This window comes from Lytechinus variegatus, chromosome 1, assembly GCF_018143015.1.
Source record: "Lytechinus variegatus isolate NC3 chromosome 1, Lvar_3.0, whole genome shotgun sequence".
NCBI lineage: Eukaryota > Metazoa > Echinodermata > Echinoidea > Temnopleuroida > Toxopneustidae > Lytechinus > Lytechinus variegatus.
The window spans coordinates 31,590,646-31,616,620 of record NC_054740.1 but is presented as its reverse complement, the minus strand read 5'-3'; the positions used below and the strand labels follow the sequence as shown (position 1 = coordinate 31,616,620).

The 25,975-nt window shown below is 35.1% G+C and overlaps 1 protein-coding gene across 1 annotated transcript; it reads left to right on the top strand.

The window, feature by feature from the left end:
• The first annotated feature begins 17,594 nt into the window (after positions 1-17,594).
• Positions 17,595-25,001, top strand: LOC121411420 (ubiquitin-fold modifier 1). Its single transcript, XM_041604152.1, has 5 exons — positions 17,595-17,643; positions 17,743-17,799; positions 21,436-21,493; positions 23,278-23,317; positions 24,040-25,001. Exons 1-5 carry the CDS (start codon positions 17,639-17,641, stop codon positions 24,141-24,143), a joined length of 264 nt encoding a protein of 87 aa, XP_041460086.1. The 5' UTR covers positions 17,595-17,638; the 3' UTR covers positions 24,144-25,001.
• Positions 25,002-25,975: the final 974 nt, after the last annotated feature.

Sequence of the window (25,975 nt, the reverse complement as noted above, 5' to 3'; positions counted from 1 at the left end):
GTTTGTCTTCTTCCTTTCTTCTTTTAATTCTTTATTTCCTTTCCTTCTTTATTTTCTTTCTTTTAATTCCTCTCTTATTTTTTTCTTTATTTCTCTTTCCCTTTCCTTCTCTTTTTCTTTCTTTCTTTCATCTTATCCTCCTTCATTCTTTCTTTCTTTCTGTTTTTCCCTTCTACCTTTCTTTCTTTTCATATTTTCATCTTTCTTTATTTCTTTCTTTTCCTCTTTCTTTCTTTTCCTTTCCTCATCTTCCTCTTTTGTTCCTTTTTATTTATTTATTTATTTCCTTTCTTCCTTCTACTTCTTCTTTTTTCCTCTCAAGTTTATATATTATTCTCCTCTTGCTCGCCTATTCTTCCTCCTCTCCCTTTATATATATCCTAGCTGGGTTTTTTTGGCATGTATTATTAGTTTAACATTTTTACAATATCAAAGAACCGATTGATTAATTAGCAATATTAATATTAAAATATTATGTATTACTCACACGATACGATATTTTTTCTACCCTTTCTATTTCTTCCTCATTTTGCATTCTTCCTTTCCCATTTGTTATCTTTCTTTAATTTCTTTCTCTCTCCCTGTGTCTCTCTTAATTATTTGTCCATTCCTTCTTCATCTATATATCATGTATCATTTGCCCTGCCATTTAGTCCATTTTAGTGTAACACTTTTCCTGCCAGGGACCTGGGCTATAATCATACGCTTTTGATTTAAATTTTACATGTTATTTCCGTCTTGCCGTCTTTATTAAGCCTATATGTATTCTATTGTTGACGTTTGATATAGAATAGAATATGAATAGAAAATAAAGATGAATTATATATTTCAATGTGAAGTATAATGGTTCAGTGCTTTCCGAGGCTTTTCAAACATATTTTTGCGTTGCATTTTTCGAATTATTGGGGGAGCAATTTTCGCCCCTGCCCCCCCCCCCAACGAGGCCTCAGGTTATTTATGACTATTCTCTACAATAGTCTATATACTTTACTAATGTGTTATACATGAACAGAGATCCGTTGTCATGTTCTTTTGCAGCCTATATCTGCACGTTAAGTATCCCATTCAGGAGTTCAAACCCTTCTCGACCTTCCTATTTTGAGGCCTCTACAGTGCGTATCAAAAAAGTTTACGCCTTAGAAAAAATCCTGTAAAATTATACATTTGTAATATCCTGAAGAATTTTCCACATTTTAACATTGGTATAGATCCATTTAAGCAAATAACGATATAACTGTCGAAAAATATTTCCGCTTGTCAAATGAGTGAGCATGCACCACTTACTTTTGAAAAATTAGTGATGATTTGCGCAGAACTTTGAAATCATGCGAATAAAAGTATATAGACCTTAATCATGAAGAACACGTAGCATTTAGCTAGTAAAATTGATTTGAAGATATCTTTTACCATTTTAAACTTTTTCCGTTGCCCAAAACTTATTCGAAGAGTGCATTGATTGCGCACCATCCCACTCCCCCACCGAGGCTATTGTGACGATATTTGCTTTACACTGAGCTGTGATACATGAAATGGCTTAGGCTTGATTTTCATTTTGTTAATCATTGTCAAACTTGGAAAAGGTGTGGAGAAACAAGAATTAAATAAAAAATGGTTGTGATCCCACTTTAAATGATAAAAACTTGGTGAAAAAATGCTGGAGATGTCTTATATAAACTTTTGTTCAGATTTAGTTATGTCCTCAGATCCATCTGGCACAAACCGGGCACAAACAGGGTAAAGGTTGTGCTTACTACGTGTTGAAATTTCAATTTGGGTGGCAAAATTGTTCTAAAATGCTTGAATGGATCTGTTTTATTTCAATTAACTAAAAGTGCAAAGGAATTGCGTGAGAAATGTTTCGCAGGGTAAATTTGATTTCGCCCTTTCTCCTTGACACAGCGTGAAAACGAGCATTCTGCGCAAACAGATTTCTGCGAGCTTTACAAAAATGGACAGTGCTCACTCAAGCGTAACATTCTGTCAAAACTTTTACCTCCATTGGATAGATGAGACCCAAACCTAAGATTATTTGTGAAAAAAATACCCACATGTTGTATATTATTTTAATTCCCAGGGCTTTTTCCAAGTGTAAATTTGTTTGATATACGCACTGTATAATAAAGCAACCATTCAATTCCTTGTGTTTATTTTGCAATAAGTCATGATTGTCTATTTTGCCACACACTGTATATGCAAGGAAGGATAAAGATTTTCTTCTTCTTTATTTCCTTTTTTCTATGATGAAATAACTATTCTAATGATAAGGAAAAAAACATAAGATCAACAATACAAGCGAAACAATAAAGCACTGATATACATGTATAGTAAACTAGAACTTAAAGGTCAAGTCCATCTCAGAAAAATGTTGATTTGAATCAATAGAGAAAAATCAGACAAGCACAATGCTGAAAATTTCATCAAAATCGGATGTAAAATATTAAAGTTATGACATTTCAAAGTTTCGCTTATTTTTAACAAAATAGTTATATGAACGAGCCAGTTATACATCCAAATGAGAGAGTTGATGATGTCACTCACTCACTATTTCTTTTGTTTTTTATTGTTTGAATTATACAATATTTCAATTTTTACGAATCATGATGATTAGCCTGAGGACCTCCTTGCCTGAAGCACAAAATGTTAAAATAATGGAATTCCACGTGTTCAGGGAGGAATGAAACTTCATTTCACATGACAATGACGAGATAATCAAAATATTTCATATTTCATATAATAAAATACAAAAGAAATAGTGAGTGAGTGATGTCATCAGTTCCCTCATTTGCATACCGACCGAGATGTGTATATAACTGTTTTGTGAAATGAAGCGAAACTTTAAAATGTCATAACTTGTTTATTTTACATCCGATTTTGATGAAATTTTCAGTGTTACGCTAGTTGCATTTTTCTCTTTTTATTCAAATCAAGTTTTTGTTGGGGTGGAATTGTCCTTTAAGAGGGGCCCGATTAGTTCCGAAGTTGTTGATCGATGTTCTATGAAAATTATACATAATAGAAGAACCTTCTACCAAGAGGGGATAACGTTTCAACAAGTTTTTAGGTACTTTAAAGTCTCAGTGTACCAAGCATCCCTTATCTGCATAGAGATAGAATATGCCGTCAGATAAAGTTATAAACGCATGCTAGTGTAGTGTATACAGGAACACTTAAAGGAAACCAAAGCCCAAGAAGAGAAGTAATCTTATTTGAAAGAGTAAAATGAGAGGAACAATTTAAAAAAAGTTTCATCAAAATCGGTTATGAAATAAGCAAGTTATGGGTGTTTGAAAATTCTTGTTTTACTTTCTATGGGCATCCTCAAATTGGCAAACGTGCTTCAAAATGGCTAATTTTGTGGACAACTGTCCATTTGTTTTGTACACAAATTTTCAGATTTTCCTCATTTTCTTTCAAATTGCATCTTGCCTCCTTCTGAGCACAACATATGTCATGGGAAAATATAATCCACACCATATAATTATGTCAAGGTCAGGAGGAGATAATGTAAAATATGTAAGATAAAGGGGTAAATCTGAAAATATGTATAAATGGAGATTTGTCCACAAAATCAACCATTTTGAAGCATGTTTGCCAATTTGAGGATCCACATCCCGGGGGGCCACTTCCATTCACGAGTGGATACCATGCGCGACCATGGGGTCTCGAAAAGCACCCTTAACACGTAATTTCCATATTCTGAAAATGCACCCCTTAACAAGTATTGGCGTGTGAAACCCTACCCTTAACAAGTATTGGAAACAAAACGATACTCTTGGCAAATATTCCCTGAAATGAACCCCTAAACAAGTACAGGAATGTTTTATTGTTACTAGTCCTTTGGTTGTCGGCTTTACCTTATTTGGTTTAGTACGACCCCACCTTCTACACCTCGCGCAAATAGGACTCTAAACACGTAGTGTTGGGGCAAAAAGGACATCCTTTATAAAACATTTTAATTTTATTTTTCATCCCCGCAAATTCGACCCTAAACACGTAATTTTCCTAGCGAAATAGATACCCTTTTTTCATTATTTTTGTGTTTTTGACACCCTTTTCACGTTACGTACGTAACGTGCCCTATCGTGAAAAGGATATCCTTTTTACGTGTTTTTTTGGTCGCGCATGGTATCCACTCGTCAATGTAAGTGCCCCCCCCCCCCGGGATCCACATAGTAAGTGCAACAAGACTTTTTAATCGTTCATACCTCGCTTATTTCATAATCGATTTTGATGAAATTTTTTTTGAATTGTTCCTCTCATTTTACTCTTTCCAATAAGATTGCTTCTCTTCTTGGGTTTTGGTTTCCTTTAACGCATGCCGTCAAGGCCCTATATATATGTTTATATAGGGCCTTGCATGCCGTCAGAGTTATCAATAGCTATAGACAGAGTGGCGACACGTGTTAAGGCCCTAAACCGTAAATTGCACCTAAACCGCAAATCGCCGCCTAAGCTTGTAGAAAAAAAGTATTATTGAAACGAAGGACCTTGGATGAGTGGTTTCACTCCCCTGGTAACATTTAGTATTAAAGTTTGAAAATTTTTGAAAATAAGCTACTATTACTACTACTACTACCACTACTACTACTCCTACTCCTATACTACTACTACTACTACTACTACTACTCCGGATATACTCCTACTACTACTCCTACTACTACTACTACTAAAACTACTACTACTACTACTCTTACTGCTACTACTACTACTACTACTACTACTACTACTACTACTCCTACTACTACTCCTCCTACTACTACTACTACTACTACTACTACTACTACTACTACTACTACTACTACTACTACTAAAACTACTACTACTACTACTCTTACTGCTACTACTACTTCTACTACTGCTACTCCTACTACTACTACTACTACTACTACTACTACTACTCCTACTCCTACTCCTACTACTACTCCTACTACTACTACTACTACTACTACTACTACTACTACTACTACTACTACTACTACTACTACTAAAACTACTACTATTACTACTCTTACTGCTACTACTACTTCTACTACTGCTACTCCTCCTACTACTACTACTACTACTACTACTACTACTACTACTACTACTACTCCTACTCCTACTACTACTCCTAATACTACTACTACTACTACTACTACTACTACTACTACTACTACTACTACTACTAAAACTACTACTACTACTACTCTTACTGCTACTACTACTACTACTACTACTACTACTACTACTACAACTCTTACTGCTACTACTACTTCTACTATACTGCTACTCCTACTACTACTACTACTACTACTACTGCTACTCCTACTACTACTACTACTACTACTACTAATCCTACTCCTACTACTACTACTACTAAAACTACTACTACTACTACTCTTACTGCTACTACTACTTCTACTACTGCTACTCCTACTACTTCTACTACTACTATAATTCGTAAGGCCCTAAACCGCAAATTGCACCTAAACCGCAAATTGCCGCCTAAGCATGTAGAATATTAACAAGGACTGTGTGCGCGTAAGAGGCGTGAACACAGAGGGCGGCAAACATAAATCGCAGGATAGAGGTTGAAGAGTGAGGAATTAGAACTAGGGCGCTGATCCCATTTTTATGAGAAATGTTGTTGTTGATCCCTTTGTTGATACACGTATTTATTTATTTGTTTATTTATTTAAATATTTTACCAGGGTGCTCATTCAACATAAAATTGGTCTCCCATGGGGCCCTAAAAGGCTATCATTATTGTTCTTCTTATTTGTTGGTTTTGGACTCTTGGTTATGGTGGGAGTTGGGCAACTTGGGCTGTACATAGTGCCGGTTTTTTTTTGTGTTTTTTTTTTGTGTATCCCTAATTCTCCCCTAGTATAATCTAACGCCTGTAGGTTTAAGCAAAGGAAAAGGAAAAGGGAAGAAATGAAAGGCGGAAAATAAAGAAAGAATCGCTATAAATAATTTTTTAAATATTTATTATAATCTTTTTAAAACTTTAATACAAAATGTTACGAGGGTAATGAAGCCATGTACTCATATTATTATAGTCATAATCAGTACGAAATGGTAGTAGTAGTAGTAGTAGTAGGAGTAGTAGTAGGAGTAGTAGTAGTAGTAGTAGTAGTAGGAGTAGGAGTAGCAGTAGTAGTAGTAGTAGCAGTAAGAGTAGTAGTAGTAGTAGTAGTAGTAGTTTTAGTAGTAGTATAGTAGGAGTAGTAGGAGTAGTAGTAGTAGTAGTTTTAGTAGTAGTAGAAGTAGTAGGAGTAGTAGTAGGAGTAGGAGTAGTAGTAGTAGTAGTAGTAGTAGTAGTTTTAGTAGTAGTATAGTAGGAGTAGTAGTAGGAGTAGGAGTAGGAGTAGTAGTAGTAGTAGTAGTAGTAGTAGTAGTAGTAGGAGTAGTAGTAGGAGTAGGAGTAGTAGTAGTAGTTTTAGTAGTAGTAGTAGTAGTAGTAGTAGTAGTAGTAGTAGTAGGAGTAGTATTAGGAGTAGGAGTATAGTAGTAGTAGTAGTAGTAGTAGTAGTAGTAGTAGTAGTAGTAGTAGTAGTAGTAGTAGTAGTTTTAGTAGTAGTATAGTAGGAGTAGTAGTAGGAGTAGGAGTAGTAGTAGTAGTAGTAGTAGTAGTAGGAGTAGCAGTATAGTAGAAGTAGTAGTAGCAGTAAGAGTAGTAGTAGTAGTTTTAGTAGTAGTAGTAGTAGTAGTAGCAGTATAAGAGTAGTAGTAGTTTTAGTAGTAGTAGTAGTTTTAGTAGTAGTAGTAGTAGCAGTAGGAGTAGTAGTAGGAGTAGGAGTAGTAGTAGTAGTAGTAGTAGTAGTAGTAGCAGTATAAGAGTAGTAGTAGTAGTAGTTTTAGTAGTAGTAGTAGTAGTAGTAGTAGTAGTAGTAGTAGTAGTAGTAGTAGTAGGAGTAGTAGTAGTAGTAGTAGTAGGAGTAGTAGTAGGAGTAGGAGTAGTAGTAGTAGTAGTAGTAGTAGTAGTAGTAGTAGTAGTAGTGGTGGTAGTAGTAGTAGGAGGAGTAGCAGTAGTAGAAGTAGTAGTAGCAGTAAGAGTAGTAGTAGTAGCAGTAAGAGTAGTAGTAGTTGTAGTTTTAGTAGTAGGAGTAGGAGTAGTAGTAGTAGTAGTAGTAGTAGTATAGGAGTAGGAGTAGGAGTAGTAGTAGTAGTAGTGGTAGTAGTAGTAGTAATAGAAGCTTATTTTCAAAAATTTTCAAACTTTAATACTAAATGTTACCAGGGGGGTGAAACCACTCATCCAAGGTCCTTCGTTTCAAAAATACTTTTTTTCTACAAGCTTAGGCAGCGATTTGCGGTTTAGGTGCAATTTGCGGTTTAGGGCCTTAACAGACACGCGCACTGAAAACATGATACGCGCGGTCAAAGGTCAGCCATGGGGGGCTGATTAGTTCCCCCTGCGCACATGCAATTATTTGGCAATCATCACTATGATAATCGGGTCTAAAAGTAATTTCTCCTCTTTGATTTAGAGCTTGATGATGGATCCCCTTTAACATTTTGGTTTAATTGTCTGGCAATATTTATTAAAGCTCAATTCCGTTTTTTTTATTGAAAATTAATTTGAAGAATTATACAAGTTTGATCCACTCAATTTATAAATAAAAAATGGACAACAAAAAATAGGCAACAATATGGGAATACAACAAATTAACAAGGTGATGCCAAAGACATAATGGAGTGGAAAACTTGAGGGAGGGGGCAGGGCAGTTTTCTACTTCTGAAACACTACACTGAAATTTGTAATCACAACGCCGGTATCGTACCGGGATAATAAACAAGAAGCAAAATATAAGTGATCACACAAAATATATAGGAAAAGCATATATTTTGACGATATATGTTTTTTATTTAAAGTTAGAATTTAATATAGTTCCCTGAAAAATGTGGGCTATATAATTATGATTTAGGGATCGGGCCCATACAGGTGGCAACTCCTAGCTACAAATTTTCACTGACTGCAATCAATTAGAAATAGGAGCATTGTACTCATGTCTTAAAATGAACTCGAATAATTTCAACAGTATGAATAAGATGTCAAAGGCTTTGTAATCGTATCGGCCGGCAAACTTGTCCTTTTTTATGTCACTTCAATTCAATTCATTTTCATTCTTCAAAATAATACAAATAAGTACAAGATAGATTGATTCAATTTAAAGCTTGTAGAATGTGGACCCCTCAAAAATAGATACAAGGAATATAGAAATACACATAAAGTAATACATGAAGATATCGAAAAGGGCAAATAATAATAATAGTAAATAACACGAAACAACACAACACAGGAACATGAGGTGGACAATAGTACGATGACAACTGCCTAGAATATAGAAAGAAAAATAGAGATAGGGAGAGGGATGCAAAGCTAAAAATTGAAAATTAAAAAATAACCATTTATCTTTCTGTTTTGTATAACGAAAAGGGGAGTCTTATACCTTGGTCACATTTGTTCTACGGCGGCCGTACTGCGAGTCGAAAACAGTCGTTTTATTCATTTTTATTCAAACCACCTCCTAGCTGGTACCAAAATAAAATGTTAAAACGGCTGTTTTCGACTCGCCGTACGGCCGCCGTAGAACAAATGTGACCAAGGTGTGAGTGATTTAGTATTATCATTATTATGACTATCATTATTGTCACTATTAATAATCAAATTGAAATTATTTTTATTATGATCATCATTGCCATCGTTATAATTACTATTATTATCAGGGCGGCGAACATCATTCTTTCTCTTTTCTTTTTTAACTAAAATAGTTGAGGCGGTTTTTGCCACCCCCCCCCCTCCTGGCGATGCCCTTGATAAGCACTATCATCTTTTTAATAGGGGGCAAAGGATCTAAGCGTTATATAAACTTTTTATCAAACGAAAAATAGGGGGTATAATGAGAGTGCCAATACCCATACAATCGTACAAATTCCCTTCGATTTTCTCTTCTTTGTTTGAACTATTTAAAAAAAATGTAGAGGGTGATCGCCTTTCAACCCGTTGCGCCTGATCATCATTATCATAATATCTTGTACATATCTGAAGAAATGTGATTTATAGTTGTTTCCATCTTAACTTTCATCAGCGGCCGCAATGTCATTATTCTAAGTGAAATGATGTAGGCTTATTCTGAAATGATCATCTATTTAAATGCTGATTATTTTCCTCTTATTTTCGGAACTTTTCGATCTTCTTAGTAAAAACAATTTCACTTGATTTTAAATTTGCGGATGGACAATAATTGTCACATTAAAACAATATTTACCTCCATTTCCTCTCATTGGTTTAATCTGACAATTCTCCTGGCAAATGGTGGAAATTGTCAATAATCTTTTAGTTGTAAATGTACATGTTTATCAGTACTACCCCTCCCTTTATCACTCTCTTTGCCTCTCTCATCTCTGGGTCTCTCTCTCTCTTTCATTCTCCGATGTATACCTTCTAAACTTTTATAAAGACGCTTGTAATGCATGTTTAAGATGGAGAGCCTATAGCTATAGCAAGATCAAGGACAAATATTGAAAATGAGGGAGAAAACAACCAGACTGCTTAACCCATAGGTGGATCTCATTGGCGGAGCAAAAAAAAAGGGGGAAGAAAAAAAAAGGAAAAGGGAAAAGAGAGGAAGGAGGGGGGGGGGGGAAGAGGGAGGCGAGTGAATAAAATAATGTGAGGGGAAGAGTCGGAAAATATATTGCATGTTTGATGTCTGTGATACATATCTTGTTCAATATGCTGATACGGAGCTTAAAATATCAATTTTTTTAAATCAATATAATACAAAACATATTTCAGCTCGGACATCGAGCTTTCATTATTTTCTTTGATTTAAAAATTGATTTCTGGGAAATCAATGAAAAATTGAAGTCATCTCTTTGATACTTACTCCAAAAATGTATTTAAAAGAACAAGAGCTTAAATCATACTGTATAGTTTAATTGATTTACATAAAATTGCATAATTGGTAGAAAAAACTTTACAAACGATTTAAAACGTTTTAAAACAATTTTTTTTATAAAAACCTTTTTTTATTACAACCCTTGATGAATTGTTAATAAAATATTAACTCATGCATCCTATTCATAATTACAAAAGTGCTTTAAATGTCAAGTTTTCAAGCCTTGACATCAACAAATTTCGCACTCTCATTGGGCTTATTAATTAATAAATAAAACGATAAAATTTTCGAGAATTCTTGATAATTCAATAATTTTTTTTATAATGGAATATTGGCACATTTCACTTGGCGTTTAGGGAGAGGAATAGAAAGATGACCATTTTCATATGATGACAAAATGTCCTTAGAATGTCCCAGTCCTAGGTTAAAATAATTCAAGAAATACCAGCTCTCGCTTCACTTTCGCATCATCTGTTACATGCATTCCATATCCACTTTACAATTTTCATTTTCAGTGCTTGTAATAGAGCTTCAATGAACATTTTTCAGATCAGAATATCAAAATTTTTAATGTAGGAAGATACCTAATTACCCATCTTCATGGTTTACAAAACATGAATAGAGAGTCCCGTTTTTAGGTTTACATGTAAGTCTCATTTTTTTCCGCTCGCATTGTTTAATTATTCTGTTCATGACTACAAAATTAGAATTTCCTTTTTAGGTCGGAATGTCAAAAAATTTCAGTACGCGCTATTCGCTTGCATTATTTGATTGATCTAATATGTATCGTCGTCATGGCTAACTGCAAACAGTCCTTAACAGGTCCCTTTTCGATCAGGCCAGAACGAATATTAAAAAATTACTATTTATTCATGAATTATTTAGCTACATACGCATTTTGTTCAGGATCACAAATTACCCCAAAATGTTCATTTTTCAGGAAAATCTATATGAAATTTTTGAAAATTTTAGATCGAGCTTCGTGCTCGCAATAGTTTAAATAGGGCCTTTATATATTCATGTTGTTTTGTAAGAATGAAGTGACTGTTAGGTCTAACCCTTCAAAGAAACAAACAAAATTAAACTTTGAGCAGTCGATTGGGGAAAATGTTGGTGAAAAAATTCTGCCCCACCCCCTTCCCCCACTTGGCAAAAGCTGGATCCTCTCCTGATAACCTGATACTTTTTTAAAAGAGAAAACAATAATAAGATATCATAAGTGATTTCCATGTAAGAAATATATTTCTCTATGCACGATAAGATGGATTCAAACAATACTTTGTTTTTAATCTTGCGTTATGTCACTCAATCCTTCACATCCGATAAAGCTCATAAAAACTTTTAAATTGCGCATGCATATCCTATATATACATCGAGAATGACAATAAGAATGAAATAAATCTCAATCGGAAAATCATATCTTGGTAAAAAGAATAACGGTGAACAATTTTTTTTTTATTTTCCCATTACATTATCACATGCATTAGATTTATAAAAAAAAACAGGCTGTTGAATCAATTTCAATTAAACTAGATTTTTAAAAATGAATTTCAAATTTGAATAACAGACACTTCTTCTTCTTGTTCCTCTGCTTTTATCGGAGATCAGCATCAAAATGCAGTATGTCGTAATCCATCCATCCATCAAGTACATTGCATTTGAAGGTTAAATTACATAATCAATTCATTGAGGACAGGAAAGAGATACGTTTCATATGAATTTTATATAAAAATAGCATATATGGAAATGCATTTTGATATAAGATAAAAAAGATGGGTATACATGGAAATATAAATGTACATCCTAACACAAGGATAATGAGTAAATTTTATTGAAAATGTATACAATAGTCCCAATGACATGATGCATTTGTAAACAAAAAAGAGGAAATACCCTAACAATACATTTATGAAAATAAAAAACCAATCATACATAAAATTATATCAATATATGTTGTTCATTCTTTCCAAATTGCACAATTATAAGGGGGAATGAAAATATATTTTACTTTCAATCTTGCATTATTTCCTGATTGTGATAACTTTCATTCCCTGATAAATTATTTTTAAAACATTATCAGCTGAGATGTTAATTAGATTATGGCTTACCAGAAACCACCTTTGAAGTGAGTAAACTGTTCAGCTAGTTGTTTCCAAAGTTGATGCTTAAAACTTGTAGTCACTGAGGTCATTACCTTAATTGCATGATCTTTGAAAACACATGCAATTATGATAACAAAATTAGTGATCAAGTACAGTTACCAGCAGATAATCCATAATGAAGATATGAGGTGCTAAAATGTGGCTACACATTAGACCTGTGCCATTTCCATCATCAATCCACGCAAGCATTGTTGTCACAGTGATATTAAGGTCAAAGCACATGTTAACACATTTTGAATACTACACTGACATACACTAGGAGTGAATAAAATTACAGTACTGTCAGGAGGCCCTGAACTTGTAGCTAGATGAACGATCCCCATAAACCAAACACAGCTGGGTTACATACAGCAATAAATATGCAGTCCCTGATAAATATATTTATATAAATACATGTACATGTAGATCTAGCACCATTACTGCTATTGAGGACATAGACCAAAGCACTTTGTGTCATCATTCCTTCTGTTTGTATTAACTAGAATCTAGATTGATTCACCTGCTGTCTTGAGAGGTAGATCTAAGCTCTTTTATTGGATTTTAGCCTCTAAATATCGATTAGTTAGAATCAATCTTGGCCTAGACTAGGTCTACATCTACTGTAGATATTCACCAACATTAGACCCTAGTCCAGATCGAGTAAATAGACTTGAGTACTGTCTGCAGTTCAGTTGTTAGATTACAATTTTAATCTAACAACTGCACTGCATGCAGTGCTCAAGTCTTATTACTAACCTGACTACTTAGGCCTAACGTTAGATCTATGTTTTCTATAAAAAAATCTAGATCTAATTCTAAAATTGTTAACACATTTGCCTTATAAAATATAACAAAAACAGAGTCTACAGTATAATATAGGGATACTTTCCTCTCTGATGAGATATTTCCATCTATATATTAGTAGATTTAAGATTAAGACTAGCAACTTAGAACTAGACCTAGGCTAGACTAAAGTCCAAAGTTAAAAAGTGCCTCCACCCATTTTGGTGGCGCCATCCCTGCAATTAACCGCCTAAGGCCTATAGGGTGGGCTAAGGTTTCCGCGGCCGAAAGCTCCGGCGGCGCAGCTCCTTATCTTTGGCTAGGGTCTTATGAAGGGTAGTCCCATATGCTAAATTTTATGAACTGTTTTTGGTAGAAATTAAATGGATTTCCCCCCAAATAACATGAAATAAGTTGTTAAAAGATCATTCAACCTTGACAGTCATAGTAAAACACTATTTTCAACACGTTGAGGTAATTTGTGCAAAACATGATTACACAAAACTTGAAAAAATGCAATTTTTCTCTCTTACCAAACACTTTTTTCGACATTATTTTGGAAGCCGATTTATGCAAAATAACACCAGATGTATCTACAAAAAGGCAACTTTATATGTTAAAATACTCACATTGGCGTCTAGAAAATATATCCACGAGTGGAAAGTGTCGAGGTATTTAATCACTAAATGTGAGAAAACGTGTAGTTTATTGATATTTCCGGGGGTATGCACCCAGCAGAAGATCACAAGCGCAGAAAATATGCCAGAGGGAACTAATTGGGGCTCCATGAAATATCGGACCAATCAGAGCACACTTCCGGTTTCGCCACGTCTATTGATAACTCTGCATGCCGTCAAGGCCCTATATTATATAAATAGTGTACAATCTATTGTACAATATACTGGATTATATGTACGACAAATATAAAATTATCCCGAGTGCAGGTTTATTTCACCGAGGCCGAAGGCCGAGGTGAAATAGGCTTGCACGAGGGATAATTTTATATTTGGAGTTCATATAGTCCAGTAATATTGTATGATAGAACGTTCACTATCTATTATAGTAAATAGATCCCTCAATTTAAGCCCCCCATCATGGATTTTGCCATCCAAAAATCGAAAGTTATATTGTACATATGTACAATATAACTTTTTGAAGGGAGGTCACGTGGTACAAATCCAGCCAATCACAGCTCGTATTTTACTACCACTATTTACTATAATATTATATAGGGCCTTGCATGCCGTGTGTTTCTGCCCTCTACGTTCTTTGAGAAATATATGCAGATCAACGAACGTAGAGGGCAGCAACACACAAGCGTGTTGCTTTAAGGAAGGTCAACTCCGCTCGAATTTTGTGACCACTCTAAAAAATAAGGGGACTTTTCGGAAATTTGTCGAGTTGATTTTTTTTCATTTGTTAATTTCAAATATTTTTTAATGAACAATTATTAGATCGGTTATTCTGGGTAGAAATATTAAAAATATTAATTTTATTTTTAAAGAAATTATTTAGCTTAAATAATCATGATTTTGACATTTTTTCTCTATTTGGAATATTAAGTCTATAACGAGGATCCCTCTTATCTTTTATTTTCCTCTGCTGAATTTCGCTGCACCACTAATAAGTGCATAGACAACCACCGTAATAATCGAGCCTCGAGGTCATTTTTCTGGCCTGGGTGCGCCGAGTCCGGCCGGTCGCGTAGCTAACTAGTGACGTTGATGATGCGCTGGGGCTTCAGTCGACTCGTCATAGATCTTCTAGCAACATACACAATGACATCTAATTTGCCTGGTCTGATTTGAAGTGCAATTGCTTCAGGGCTGATGTTTATCAACGATGATTGTTCAAGGTCAGATTTCAAATTTTAAATTGCATTTGACTTTTAAGTCTATAAATCTTAATACAAGAAGCTGAATCCCCGAAATCCGGGTCTAATTTCAACTTCGAGTCCGAGACTATGGACGGCGAAAAAAAACCCCATGCATCGGATGCATTGCATTGGCTGCGCGCTGCGCTGCAGCTGAGCTGCACATGCAGCCATGCAGGCGCTGCGTCGCGTCGAAGGTCGATAATCATTGAGCAACCAAACTTCCAAAGCCAAATTAAAGCTTGAATAAACGGCCACCTATTCACATTTTCCCTGGTTTTCTTCAATAATTTCTAAGAAAATCAGCCAATTGAGGGAAATTGATTGCAATGTTACATCGTTTGCAGAGTGCCATCATCGTTTTGCGTTAGACTTAACGGGCCGCCTAGACTAGAAATGGGGGCTAGATAGATATAATTAGACCATCTTAAATTAATTTCTGATTTTGGGCAGAAAGCAGACTTGATAGACAGCATCCATATCTTAATTTGACCATTGATTCTGTGCAATCAATGTTTAAAGACTTTTACATAATTTGTTTGCCATATTGCAATTGGTAAATTTTCCTGGGCCTGCATGGCCTGGGCTTGGCTGGCAGAACGCGTAGGGCCTATTTTTTTTGGAGAAATTTCGAAAGTGAAAGAGCAAAGTGACTGAGCTCGTCATTTTATTTTTATGCATTTTCTAAGTGAATTTTAAAGATTTCATGCCTAACGCTAAGGCCTAACGGTAACTTGTCAACCATATAATCTTCTAGTTCGTTCTAGATCTAGACTTTACCCTGTACTACCTGTAGGCATGTAACGGACTAAAAAAAATCATAACCTCCTAGCGGCTAGCCCATGCAGGCTGGCCTTAATTGAACCAAACTTAGCTTGCATGGACCAACCCTCAAATGGTCTAGATTTAGGCGTCCTATACTATAAAGACAATGTGGAATTCGTCTGTTTTGAGTTGATTATTATTTTAGTATTTTTTTTATTTCTTCATAGACTATCTCATACCAACAAGTCGTGCTAGATCTATTCTAGATCTACTTAGATATCCAGTGTGGAACAACATCTTCAACAAACAGATCGAGACTGGTCAAAGCATTTGTCTACAGTCTAGTTAGACAAATAAAGTTTTCTAGATCTTTAGACTTGGGTCTATCGATCAACTAGACAGGAATAACCGTCGTTTCTGGGGATTTATTCAACAATTTCTGACATTTTACTATAATCTCCATCGGTGAGTGAGCCAGCGCAGTTCAGCAGAGCAACCAAAATACAGAGACTGAAGCTTTTGGTCTATCGATCAACATGATCAAGATCTAGGTTAGATGTAGACTTCACTTATTACTGATTGGAATGTATTTCTAAATTTATAAGTTTTGGGGAAAATGGTGAAAAGAAATGATAACATACTACTGATAGATACGTGAATTATTTTTTTAATACCCATTGGCATTGCTGCCTGCATGCTCTAATAAATAAATAAATAAATGAGTCACGGCCTATATGGACTGCAGATAAATGCTGATCGACGCCTAGCAGAACAAGTACCAGTGCTAGACTAGGGGGTTGAAATCTAAGCAGACGACGGAGCATAATGTAGCTTAAGCATAGAATGATGATGGGGTCAGCGAAGAGCCCAGAGAAAATAAGGGGGACATATTCACATTATGAAAGATTTCTGCCGAAATGAGACAGAAAATCGTGTACAACTCTTGAACGCACACACAGGTCACGGAGTGACCCTGAGTGCAAACAGCTGACTGTGTTTCAACGTAGGGGTGATACATTTTCACGATAGGGGTGATCAAACTCACTGGAGGGACTTTAATTCACTTATAACAAAGAAATGTGTACTACAGTACTCCTGTTGAATGCTCTGATGAAAATTATATGAGTTTCACATTCATTTGAACGGGAGGACAAGATTATTGTATAATCGAGTGCATTATGCATAAATCACACTACCATTGCGACCCCTGCCCGGCCGATGGTTCAGGCATGACGATCCTGAGTGACGTCACCGATAGAGACCTCAAATGCCAGGAGAGCCTATTCGACAACTAACTTCATCTAAAAAACACGTATTGAAGATAACATCCAATGGGGAAATGGCTTTCATTTTCATGAAATATACATTCCGTTCCTCAATAAATCTTTAACCCCGTCGTTAACTTCCCATTCATTCTCGAGCAATGGGGGAATGAATACAGAGTGTCTCAAAGTTTGTGTGAAAAAAGGTGCATTTTCCATAGAACTTCTGCCAAAAAGCAATGCGTAAGGGAAAGATTAGCCCCAAAACACGAATAGATGAGTTAATCAAATGGAATGAATCATGAAAATCAGTGAAATATACTTTCTCCTGTACTCATTACTGAATACCCCGATTTGATACGATTAATTTTTCCCCCTCTCCATCAACTTTTAAGAAAAAGGGTGCATATTTTAATAAAAATATCATGTGTTATATCGACGGACGCCCGTGCGTACGAGCAGGAGGAAGCCAAATGTCTCGTATTTTTCATAATGTCCAGAAATGCTTTGCGAGTGGTCACAAAATCGTCTCGGCGCAAATCACCTAATTCAGCCGTCTGGTGAAATCGCTGATAACAACAATTCACCGATTTGGTAATTATTTTAGTTTCCTGAAACTTGCATTTGTAAAGTTTTAAATATCAAAGTATGTTTTCATATTTATGTATATCCCTCCACATATTTTTTAATGTTATCTTTGATATCGTTGTAGTCATATTCTTTCATATTCGTTTCTTGATCACTACTAATTTGTTGTTGTATTTGATCGGCATTTGATTTCGTTGTCATGAACAATAAAATATGCGCGCAGCTCAGTTGCATGCGCGTATCGAGTTGACCTTTAGAGCAACACGCTTGTGTGTTGCTGCCCTCTACGTTCGTTGATAAAGATCTAGAGCTTTCACAGCAGAGACTTGAATTGGAAGAATGGCGTAAGTTGTTGTTTATTTCGTATTATTTGGGTTTATTGCTTTATCAATTTACATAATTCAAATGATTATTCCGTAATTTCGTGTCATCTCTTTCTGTAGGTCGAAAGTGACTTTCAAGATAACGCTCACTTCGGATCCAAAACTTCCCTTCAAAGTGTGAGTATACCGTATGTTCAGTTATCTCTTGCAACCATTGTCCCATATACTCATATTGATGTAGGCTTAATTAGACGGTGTCGGGACAACTCGGCCCGGAACGCGGGACACATCTGATTTCTCTCACACATCATCTAGGGACAGTGATTTTCCGTTTAAAAAAAATTGCCTTTTCCGTTTCAGAAAATCTTAAACTCTGTTTCAGCATATCAGAAAAAGGGAATTCTGTAGTGTTAACCCACTCATTCAATGAACAAGGTTATAAGTTGTTTCAGTTATATCTCCATGTGTGACAAAATAAGGGTGGCAATGTTTGGCTTATTTTCTCTTTTTCTTTGGGGCAAATGCTTGATTTTTTTACACTGACAGTTTCCATTAGACCTGTTAATTCATACTGCTTGGCTCTTATTTAAATTTGATTCTTTATATCATTTTTTCTTAATTAAAAATAGAGATCAAAAAAATGAAAATTTTCTTGCCATATTACTTTCCACCAATAGAGGGCGTACACAAAAATATGCCCAAAATTCAAGTTTTTGAGCGCTCTGGTGAATACAAAAATTATTCCCACATTACTAATGATAAATAAATTAAAACTGTATGAAAATTAGTAATTTTGGTCACAAAAGTGATATTTTAATGATTTTTTTAGAGTGTGTGCTCTATACAGCATTGGCATACCATAGTCCTACCTGTAGATTCTCCACAGGCCAGATGGTAGCAGTGAACAAGTGTGTTAACCCATTGGCATTGATGATTGAATAATAAGTTATAACACAACACTCGCGCAGGTCAAAATTTGTATCTGCCACTGTACCAACAACACAATAGAATCTGTTCTAATCGGATCTATGGGGGTACACAAAATATTTTGACAAACACATTTAACATTAATACATCTTCACCTTTCACATTATTAGCATTATTTTACGGTAAAATGAAATTTTATCGATAATTTTATTTTTGGGGTTTATTTGTTTTCAGCAGTCAACAATTTTCGCCTATCTGCCATTTTGGATTTCAAGACCTCGATATCGTGCTGTTACATTTTCTTGCACCCCTTCTCACCCATTAGAATAATTATTTATGTGAAATCAAACCAGGTGAGCTGGTAGCTCACTCTTTTCCCCATAGTAGGGTGAGCTGCCTCACCCCAAGCCTTGAATTTGAAATAAGCGGGCGCTGAGTGCAAATTCGCGCTCATAAAGCCATCAATTGCGCCCATGGCATAAAGCCCCAAAATCATCAAGATTTTGACGACCGGCGCAAATATCTTCCAAGTAATTGCGCCCGCCGTGAGTGAGCAGTGAAGCCATATCACACACAGAATTTAAATATCTGAAAAGACAAAATCAAGTAACATTCAATTTACGATAAGCACAGTTTCATTTTTCAAATTGCCAAGTGCGTCTTTTTTTCAGTACCATAAAAAGTGAGCTACGTCCGTCTTTTTTCTTCTGTAATACATGTACACGCGTGCTTCCGGTAGCAGTAACAGTTTTTCAATACTTCACCATGTGCAATTTCTAATGCACACATTTCCAGTTGGGATATCACAATTCTGTGATATAGTAATTCGAATTGCACAGGAGATAAATCCCTGTTCAGAGCACATACGATGTGCGAGTCTTTTATCCTCACAGTCGCCGACTTTGCTTGTCAAAACGGAGCCTTAATAATCCAAAATCACTTAGCTTATAGTTGTGAATTATAGCTTTTTAATTTCTTTCTTGGAGAGGGGTAAATATCAGACAATAAATCATCAAACAAGGCTCCATCTAAAAAAAAAAAAAATAGGAGGACGCAGTGCACTTGAGTGAGGTACTTGTATGCTGTTAGCTAGCCAGTTTGAGCTCATATTCTCTGCCAGAGCTCTGGGTGAGAATTCTATCAGTAATGGCCTAAGTGATGGTGATTTTCTGTTTCAGATAGAGTGTAGATTTCATGTTAATTTTTGAAAACTGTCAAAATATTTTATGATTTCTTCATTGTGATGAATATTTAAGTTATTAATGAATACATTTTCACCGAATTTAGACTCTCAGAGAATGAAAGGCATTTTCTGTGGAGATCTGCGTTTTCAAATAACTTGTGAAAAACTCAAGGTACATGAACCTACAATACATGTACATAGCCTATGGCTATGTGCTGGAATTTGAATAGACTGAGTCAGATATTGATTTCATTTCTTCATTTCTTTAACATAATTTATATGCAATCCAAGTGCACCTCACAGTCACAATCACACACAAACACTCACCCACACCCGTGATTCTAACCATGAAAAAAAAAACCTTTAAAGATTTTTTTTTTCTAAATTTATTATTATTTGATCTGAATTCTCTCTTTCTCCATCACTCTCTTTTTTTATGTTTATTTTATTCATTTATTTAGATTTTTTTGGGGGGGGGTTCATTGTTCCTGGTTCATTAAAGATGAAAAATAAATAAGCCCATGTGTGTGTGGTTGCAAAGGGGATGTGGAGTGAGGGTGTCAAAACACACTTAAACTTTATAATCTGATTTCTTAAATGTTTGAATAAGCCTATTACTTAGCATGCTATTCATGTACTAATTAAAAAATTGCTGGAGCTGCGCTTACTATAAACAAATTTGGAGTGTGGTTCACCGTTATATTCTTTTTTTTTAATTGCCCCTGGTTCCAGAAAATCGCCCCCGGTTCCTGTAAAAAGCCCGCAAGCCAGGGGGCAATTTTTTTTTTAATTGCCCCTGGTGTGCAGCTGCTTATTTCAAGGCTTGCCTCACCCTGTTTGATTTCACGTAAATAATTATTATAATGGGCAAGAAAGGGCAGAAGAATTATGAAAGACTACTTTTTAATATAATCAGCTTAACAACTTTTTGAAATATATGCTGGAAAATCAAAATTTGATGACAAACACACATGGTCAGGCCAGGTTCTTAAATTGTTCGTCATCATGAAATTGTAAAGTTACACTACAGTTACCTGCTTTGTCACATAATTTCATAAACAATGTCAATCAATCAAAAACAAAAGATAAAGTTAGAATTTTTGCGCAAGAAAATAGGATTGTTTCATGAATAATAATGATAATATGGTCCATATAGCGCAGCTACTGTACTATATACTCTACGCCTACGGTGCTTGATACTTGGTATCATATTATTGCCCCGGCTGTAGCTGAGCCGCCATATCGGTGGTAAAGCATTCAAGGAATAAATCTTACCGGGTAGCCATTCACCTCACCTGGGTCAAGTGCAGCACAATGTGGATAAATTTTTTGCTGGAGGAAACTGCCATGGTTGGGACTCAAACTCACATCCCTCTGATTGACAGACAGGACTCATAACCACTAGACCACAATGCCCCCCCCCCCCCCCCGATGATGCATCTGGTCAGTCACTTTCACTGAAAATTTTGGTGTGAGCCAATCAGATGTAAGTATTTTCAGTATCTCGTGAAAATCATTAATTTGTTTCATGAAATGCTCCCAAGATCCCTAGTCATTAATAATGTCATCAGTAGTTTTATAAAACACCACCCTGATTTATTTACCTTTTTACATTTTCAGTTTCATTTTCCATTTCAAGTCAATTTTTATTTGTAGTCTGGCCATTACATTTAAAAGTTTGAAATTGTTTTATTTTCCTGCAGACTGAGTGTACCAGAAGCAACACCATTTACAGCTGTACTCAAGTTTGCTGCTGAAGAGGTATGTCATTTGATTGTATTTGTCACTTTCAGTATAGATGAAGTTATAAATCTACTTAAAGGGGAATCCAACCTTGGTCATAAAATGTTGTCTGAGCGAGGAGAAAAATAAAAACCGAATGGTGAAAGTTTGAAAGAAATTGGACAAGCAAAAAGAAAGGTATGACTGTTTTAAAATTGAGATCCCTAAGGACCCTATACTATGTAAATTTCAAATTGGCAAAATTATGACAAGTAGGAAGGACAACTTTCACATAGGCCATGTACTTAACTATATAGCATTTGTGGTTTTCTCTCTCAAGTACCTATTCCCCTAGGGTAATAACTCAATCCTCATGAAACTCATGAAAGAAAATATAGTTTGAAAAAAAATGACAATTTAAAAATTGTATGTATTGGAGTAAATGCGAGGACCAATTTGAAGTCTCCAAGGATATAACAATCACAAATTTTTACAACTTTTAAAAATTCATAACTTCATAAATAGTTTGTCCGATTTTGTCAAAACTTTCACCAATGTACTTGTCTGATTTTTCTTCTTCTGATAAAACAATTTTCATTTGAATTGGATTCCCCTAGGGCTTTAATTTCTTTGTTATTAATACATTGTTATTGTTCTTTCACATTCAGTTGGATATATTTTTGTCAGAACTATGTAACAGTAGGCCAACTTGCAACAATCAATGATTTCATGAGGAAGTCTTTAAAATCAAGGTTAATTTTCACCACACCAGCAGAGATGTGGATCAGATGCATTAACATAAACTATAAGTTAAACTAAGGGGAAGTTCTCCCTGACAAATTGTTTTGAAAATACCAGATAAAAAAAATATTGGTGAATGATTAAAGATAATCCATTAAAGATGAAGTTATTAGAAATTTAAGTTATTGATCTGTGATGGCATATCATACAGTATGTCCCATATGTATTATATGATATGAAATGCATCAACATTTTAGGATTCATGATGATTTTTTTTTCTTTTAGTTGTGGATGTGAAGTGATTTGTTTGTTAATATACTGAATGTACAAAAACTATTTTCAATGCTTTGATAAAATGGCATTTCATTGTTTTGTTTTGTATGGTATAATGGGATGCTGCTCACATATGACATCACAAATAAAAAAAATAATGAATTATAATAAATTTTTGTTCTTTGATGGATTTTCCTTAAATGTTCACAAATATATTATTTTTCTGCTATAGCCTATATTTAAATTGAACTTTTTGTCATGGTGAACTCCCCTTCAACTCCGTTAGATTTTGAAGTCTACATGTATTAAAGCTGAAAAAGATCACTGATTTGTGTGTTGGCATGAGAAAGGTTGGTTTTTTTTTACAATCATGAAATTTTACTTGTATCTGGTAAGCTTTCACTTGTAAGGTTACAAGCTTCATGAGACAGTCAAATCATAGCCCTAACCTCTTATGATACATTTATGTATCATGTTTTGTAATTGATTGTTTTTTATAAATGAACTTGAAATTGAACCAGAACATTAGTAGTAGATGGTGTAATTGCTGATGCTGCTACACCATCTCCAACATGAGAGACCAAGGAAACTATTGACATAGAGACTTTGGACAGATTACTTTCTCCTCCACACACGACCCCATTCTAAGCTTTGTCGTGCTGGATCAGCAACTGAATATGTCATCAAATACACATGTTTGCCAGAATGGAAAACAAATTGAGTAAATTCCAATGCTTTCTAGAGCTGGTTTTCACCTTCTCTGTTTCATTTTCTTTCACTTTTTTTCTCACTTTTGTTCCCCTTCATAGTTCAAAGTTCCTCCTGCTACAAGTGCAATCATCACAAATGGTTAGTTATATTTCATCTATAAGACTTTTCTTTTAAAGGCACTGAAATTGTCATTGACTCTTTTCCTTTATTATCCTTATAAGCTAGATGAAAACTATTTAAAATTACCAGAAGTTTAATGTGATTTGATATTTCCTAATGAAATATCTTCTACATATATGGTATTGTTTCTAATTAGTTTTCAGTTTTCAATAATTTAGATTTAGATACAAATTTCAATCAACAAAATAGGTCTAATAAACCATTGAGTCTCACTTCCCATTTCAACTAGTATTAATCTAAGATATTCAGGAACCAGGTTGTTTAAAACTTGTAGAGTCAAATGCTCATTTTTTGAAAAAGCTTTTGCTAATAGTGCACCAACTTTGTGGAATGCACTCTCCTCAACAATACATAATGCCAAGTCTATAGAGTCAAAGCCAACCCCAAGACAGAGCTATTCTCATCATATTTCAAATACCCCCCCCCCTTCTGTGTAATAATTACCTCTGAATAGGAAACTAGATAGAAGGCGCTCTCTAAATGCTATTATCATTATTATTCATTTTGCTGTAGGCCCTGCAAGAATCCTTGTAGGCCTGTATGCACTCAATGCAGATTCATACATTTATCTTTGATTTAATTGCTCATGAATTCGTTTTACATTTTAATCTGTTCAGATATTTTGTAGTTTGTTTATATACCTTTCAACATTGGGTCATCTATGTGTTTCTTTATTTCAGATGGTATTGGAATCAACCCAGCCCAAAGTGCAGGGAACGTCTTCCTCAAGCATGGTTCTGAGCTGAGACTAATACCCAGAGACAGAGTAGGATCTTATCTTTGATAGAATAAAAACAATATGCTTACAAACTCTCAGCAAAGATGAGCAGAATGAATAATCTTTGGAGGTTGCAATATGATACCACAGCTCGCTGGGTAATCTTACCAGTGTACCTATTTATATTCCTATATTTAGCCATGCATGCTTCAAATCAGGATTTTTCAAGATCGATTGTATTACTACTGTAGAGCCATTAAAAAGTGTACTTCAGTTACCCTTTAATATGTAATTCAACATGTACATAAAGAAAGCACTTACTATTTTATTTTGTTTTATTATGTTGGTGCAGACAAGGTAAAGTTGTGTCTTATGGAATAGCTTCTATTTCAAATTGGTTTAGAGAATGACGGTAGAGTTGTGAATACCATGGGCGTCGGTACAGGTGATTATCCTTGTTCATGTGGGGGCATCTATTATTGCGTCCCCTCAGCACAAAAATATAATACTCTGTTCCGACGCCCACGGTGAATACCACAGTGGTATCTTGAGAAAAAAAAATCAAGTAAAATGTTTGAAATTATCACCATGCTACAGTATCTGAAATTCAGAGTAGATGAATCTGTAATTTCAAGGTGGAAGTTTTTTATATGAATCTGAAAAGTTGTGCACAACTTTAAGGCACAATATGATGTTTGAAGGTTTGCAAAGTGGTATGAACAATCGCAGAAGTGGTTTACGGTACGCCATGTGTAAAGAAGAAGACAGACATTCAACCTGCCTGAAACGTTGATTCTGCTCCTGCTACCATTATTACTCAGTTCACGGACTCAAGCCAGCCTTCTCTCATCTACTCAAGCCTCTCACCCTGCCTACTACTCAGCTTTCCACTCCTTTTGGTTTACAGTCCTTTTAAGGATTACACTCATTTGAAAAGAATACTCTACTTCCCAACCCCCACTTTCTCGCCTTTCCATTTCACCTCATCCACTTTTATCTCAATCCCTCCAGGGCTTTACACATGGTGTACCGTTAAACCACTTCCGGATTTAGGGCACAAGTTTTGAAGTCTCTAAAAGTAAGGCAAGCAAACTGACTATCCAATCATATTTCATGTCAAATGTGAAGTTGAATACATGCATTATTATTATTAAAGCAAAATGTGTTATTTGCTACTATCTCATTGAGATTTTTCATAGCTTTTCATGATTTATTTTTAAAGCTATGCATAACGTTAATAAACAGCTCTATGGAAAATACCTCATGAATTTTCAAATTATTTCAACACATAAGTCTGCCTTGGTCATTACAACATGTTCATTTTTCACCTAGGCAAATTTGATAATTCAGGAGTCAGTGGGTTCAAATGTAATTTTATTTCAATTGAATGATTTCATGTATATTATACCCCTAACTGTCAAAGTTTGAAAAAGGGTATGATCCAATCAGTTAATGGATTTGGTGTCATCCATCCGGCATCAGTTGCAAGTTTCATGGATCAAACTTTGCCTAAATGCTTGTGAGACTTTGCACAAACATTGGTTTTAAAGTGAAAGCAGGCAAGAAACATTTGTACAATTTTTAGAATTATTTTATTGCCATAGTAACTGCACAATATGGTGGTAAATAAGGGGCAAAATCTTGTGAAGTGAACTACTCCCTCAGTTTTTGCCCAGTGCTCATAAGACTTGGCACACAGGTGTACATGGTTCACTCATTAAAAATGTGGAAGACAATTTTCAAAATGTTCATCACAGAAGGTCGCTGTGATATGCAGGAAAGCCGCTATGTTGGTTTTGGGGTGGGAGGTCACATCTGAAGACCACCTTTATTGTTTATCTCAAATGACCTTTTACTGCTCATGTGCATTTACAACTACTAAAAGGCTTTATTGTCAA

Coding starts and splice junctions, on each gene's coding strand:
- LOC121411420 (XM_041604152.1), top strand. Junction 17,800..21,435: donor CCAAAACTTCCCTTCAAAGT/GTGAGTATACCG, acceptor ATTTTCCTGCAG/ACTGAGTGTACCAGAAGCAA. Junction 23,318..24,039: donor AAGTGCAATCATCACAAATG/GTTAGTTATATT, acceptor TCTTTATTTCAG/ATGGTATTGGAATCAACCCA.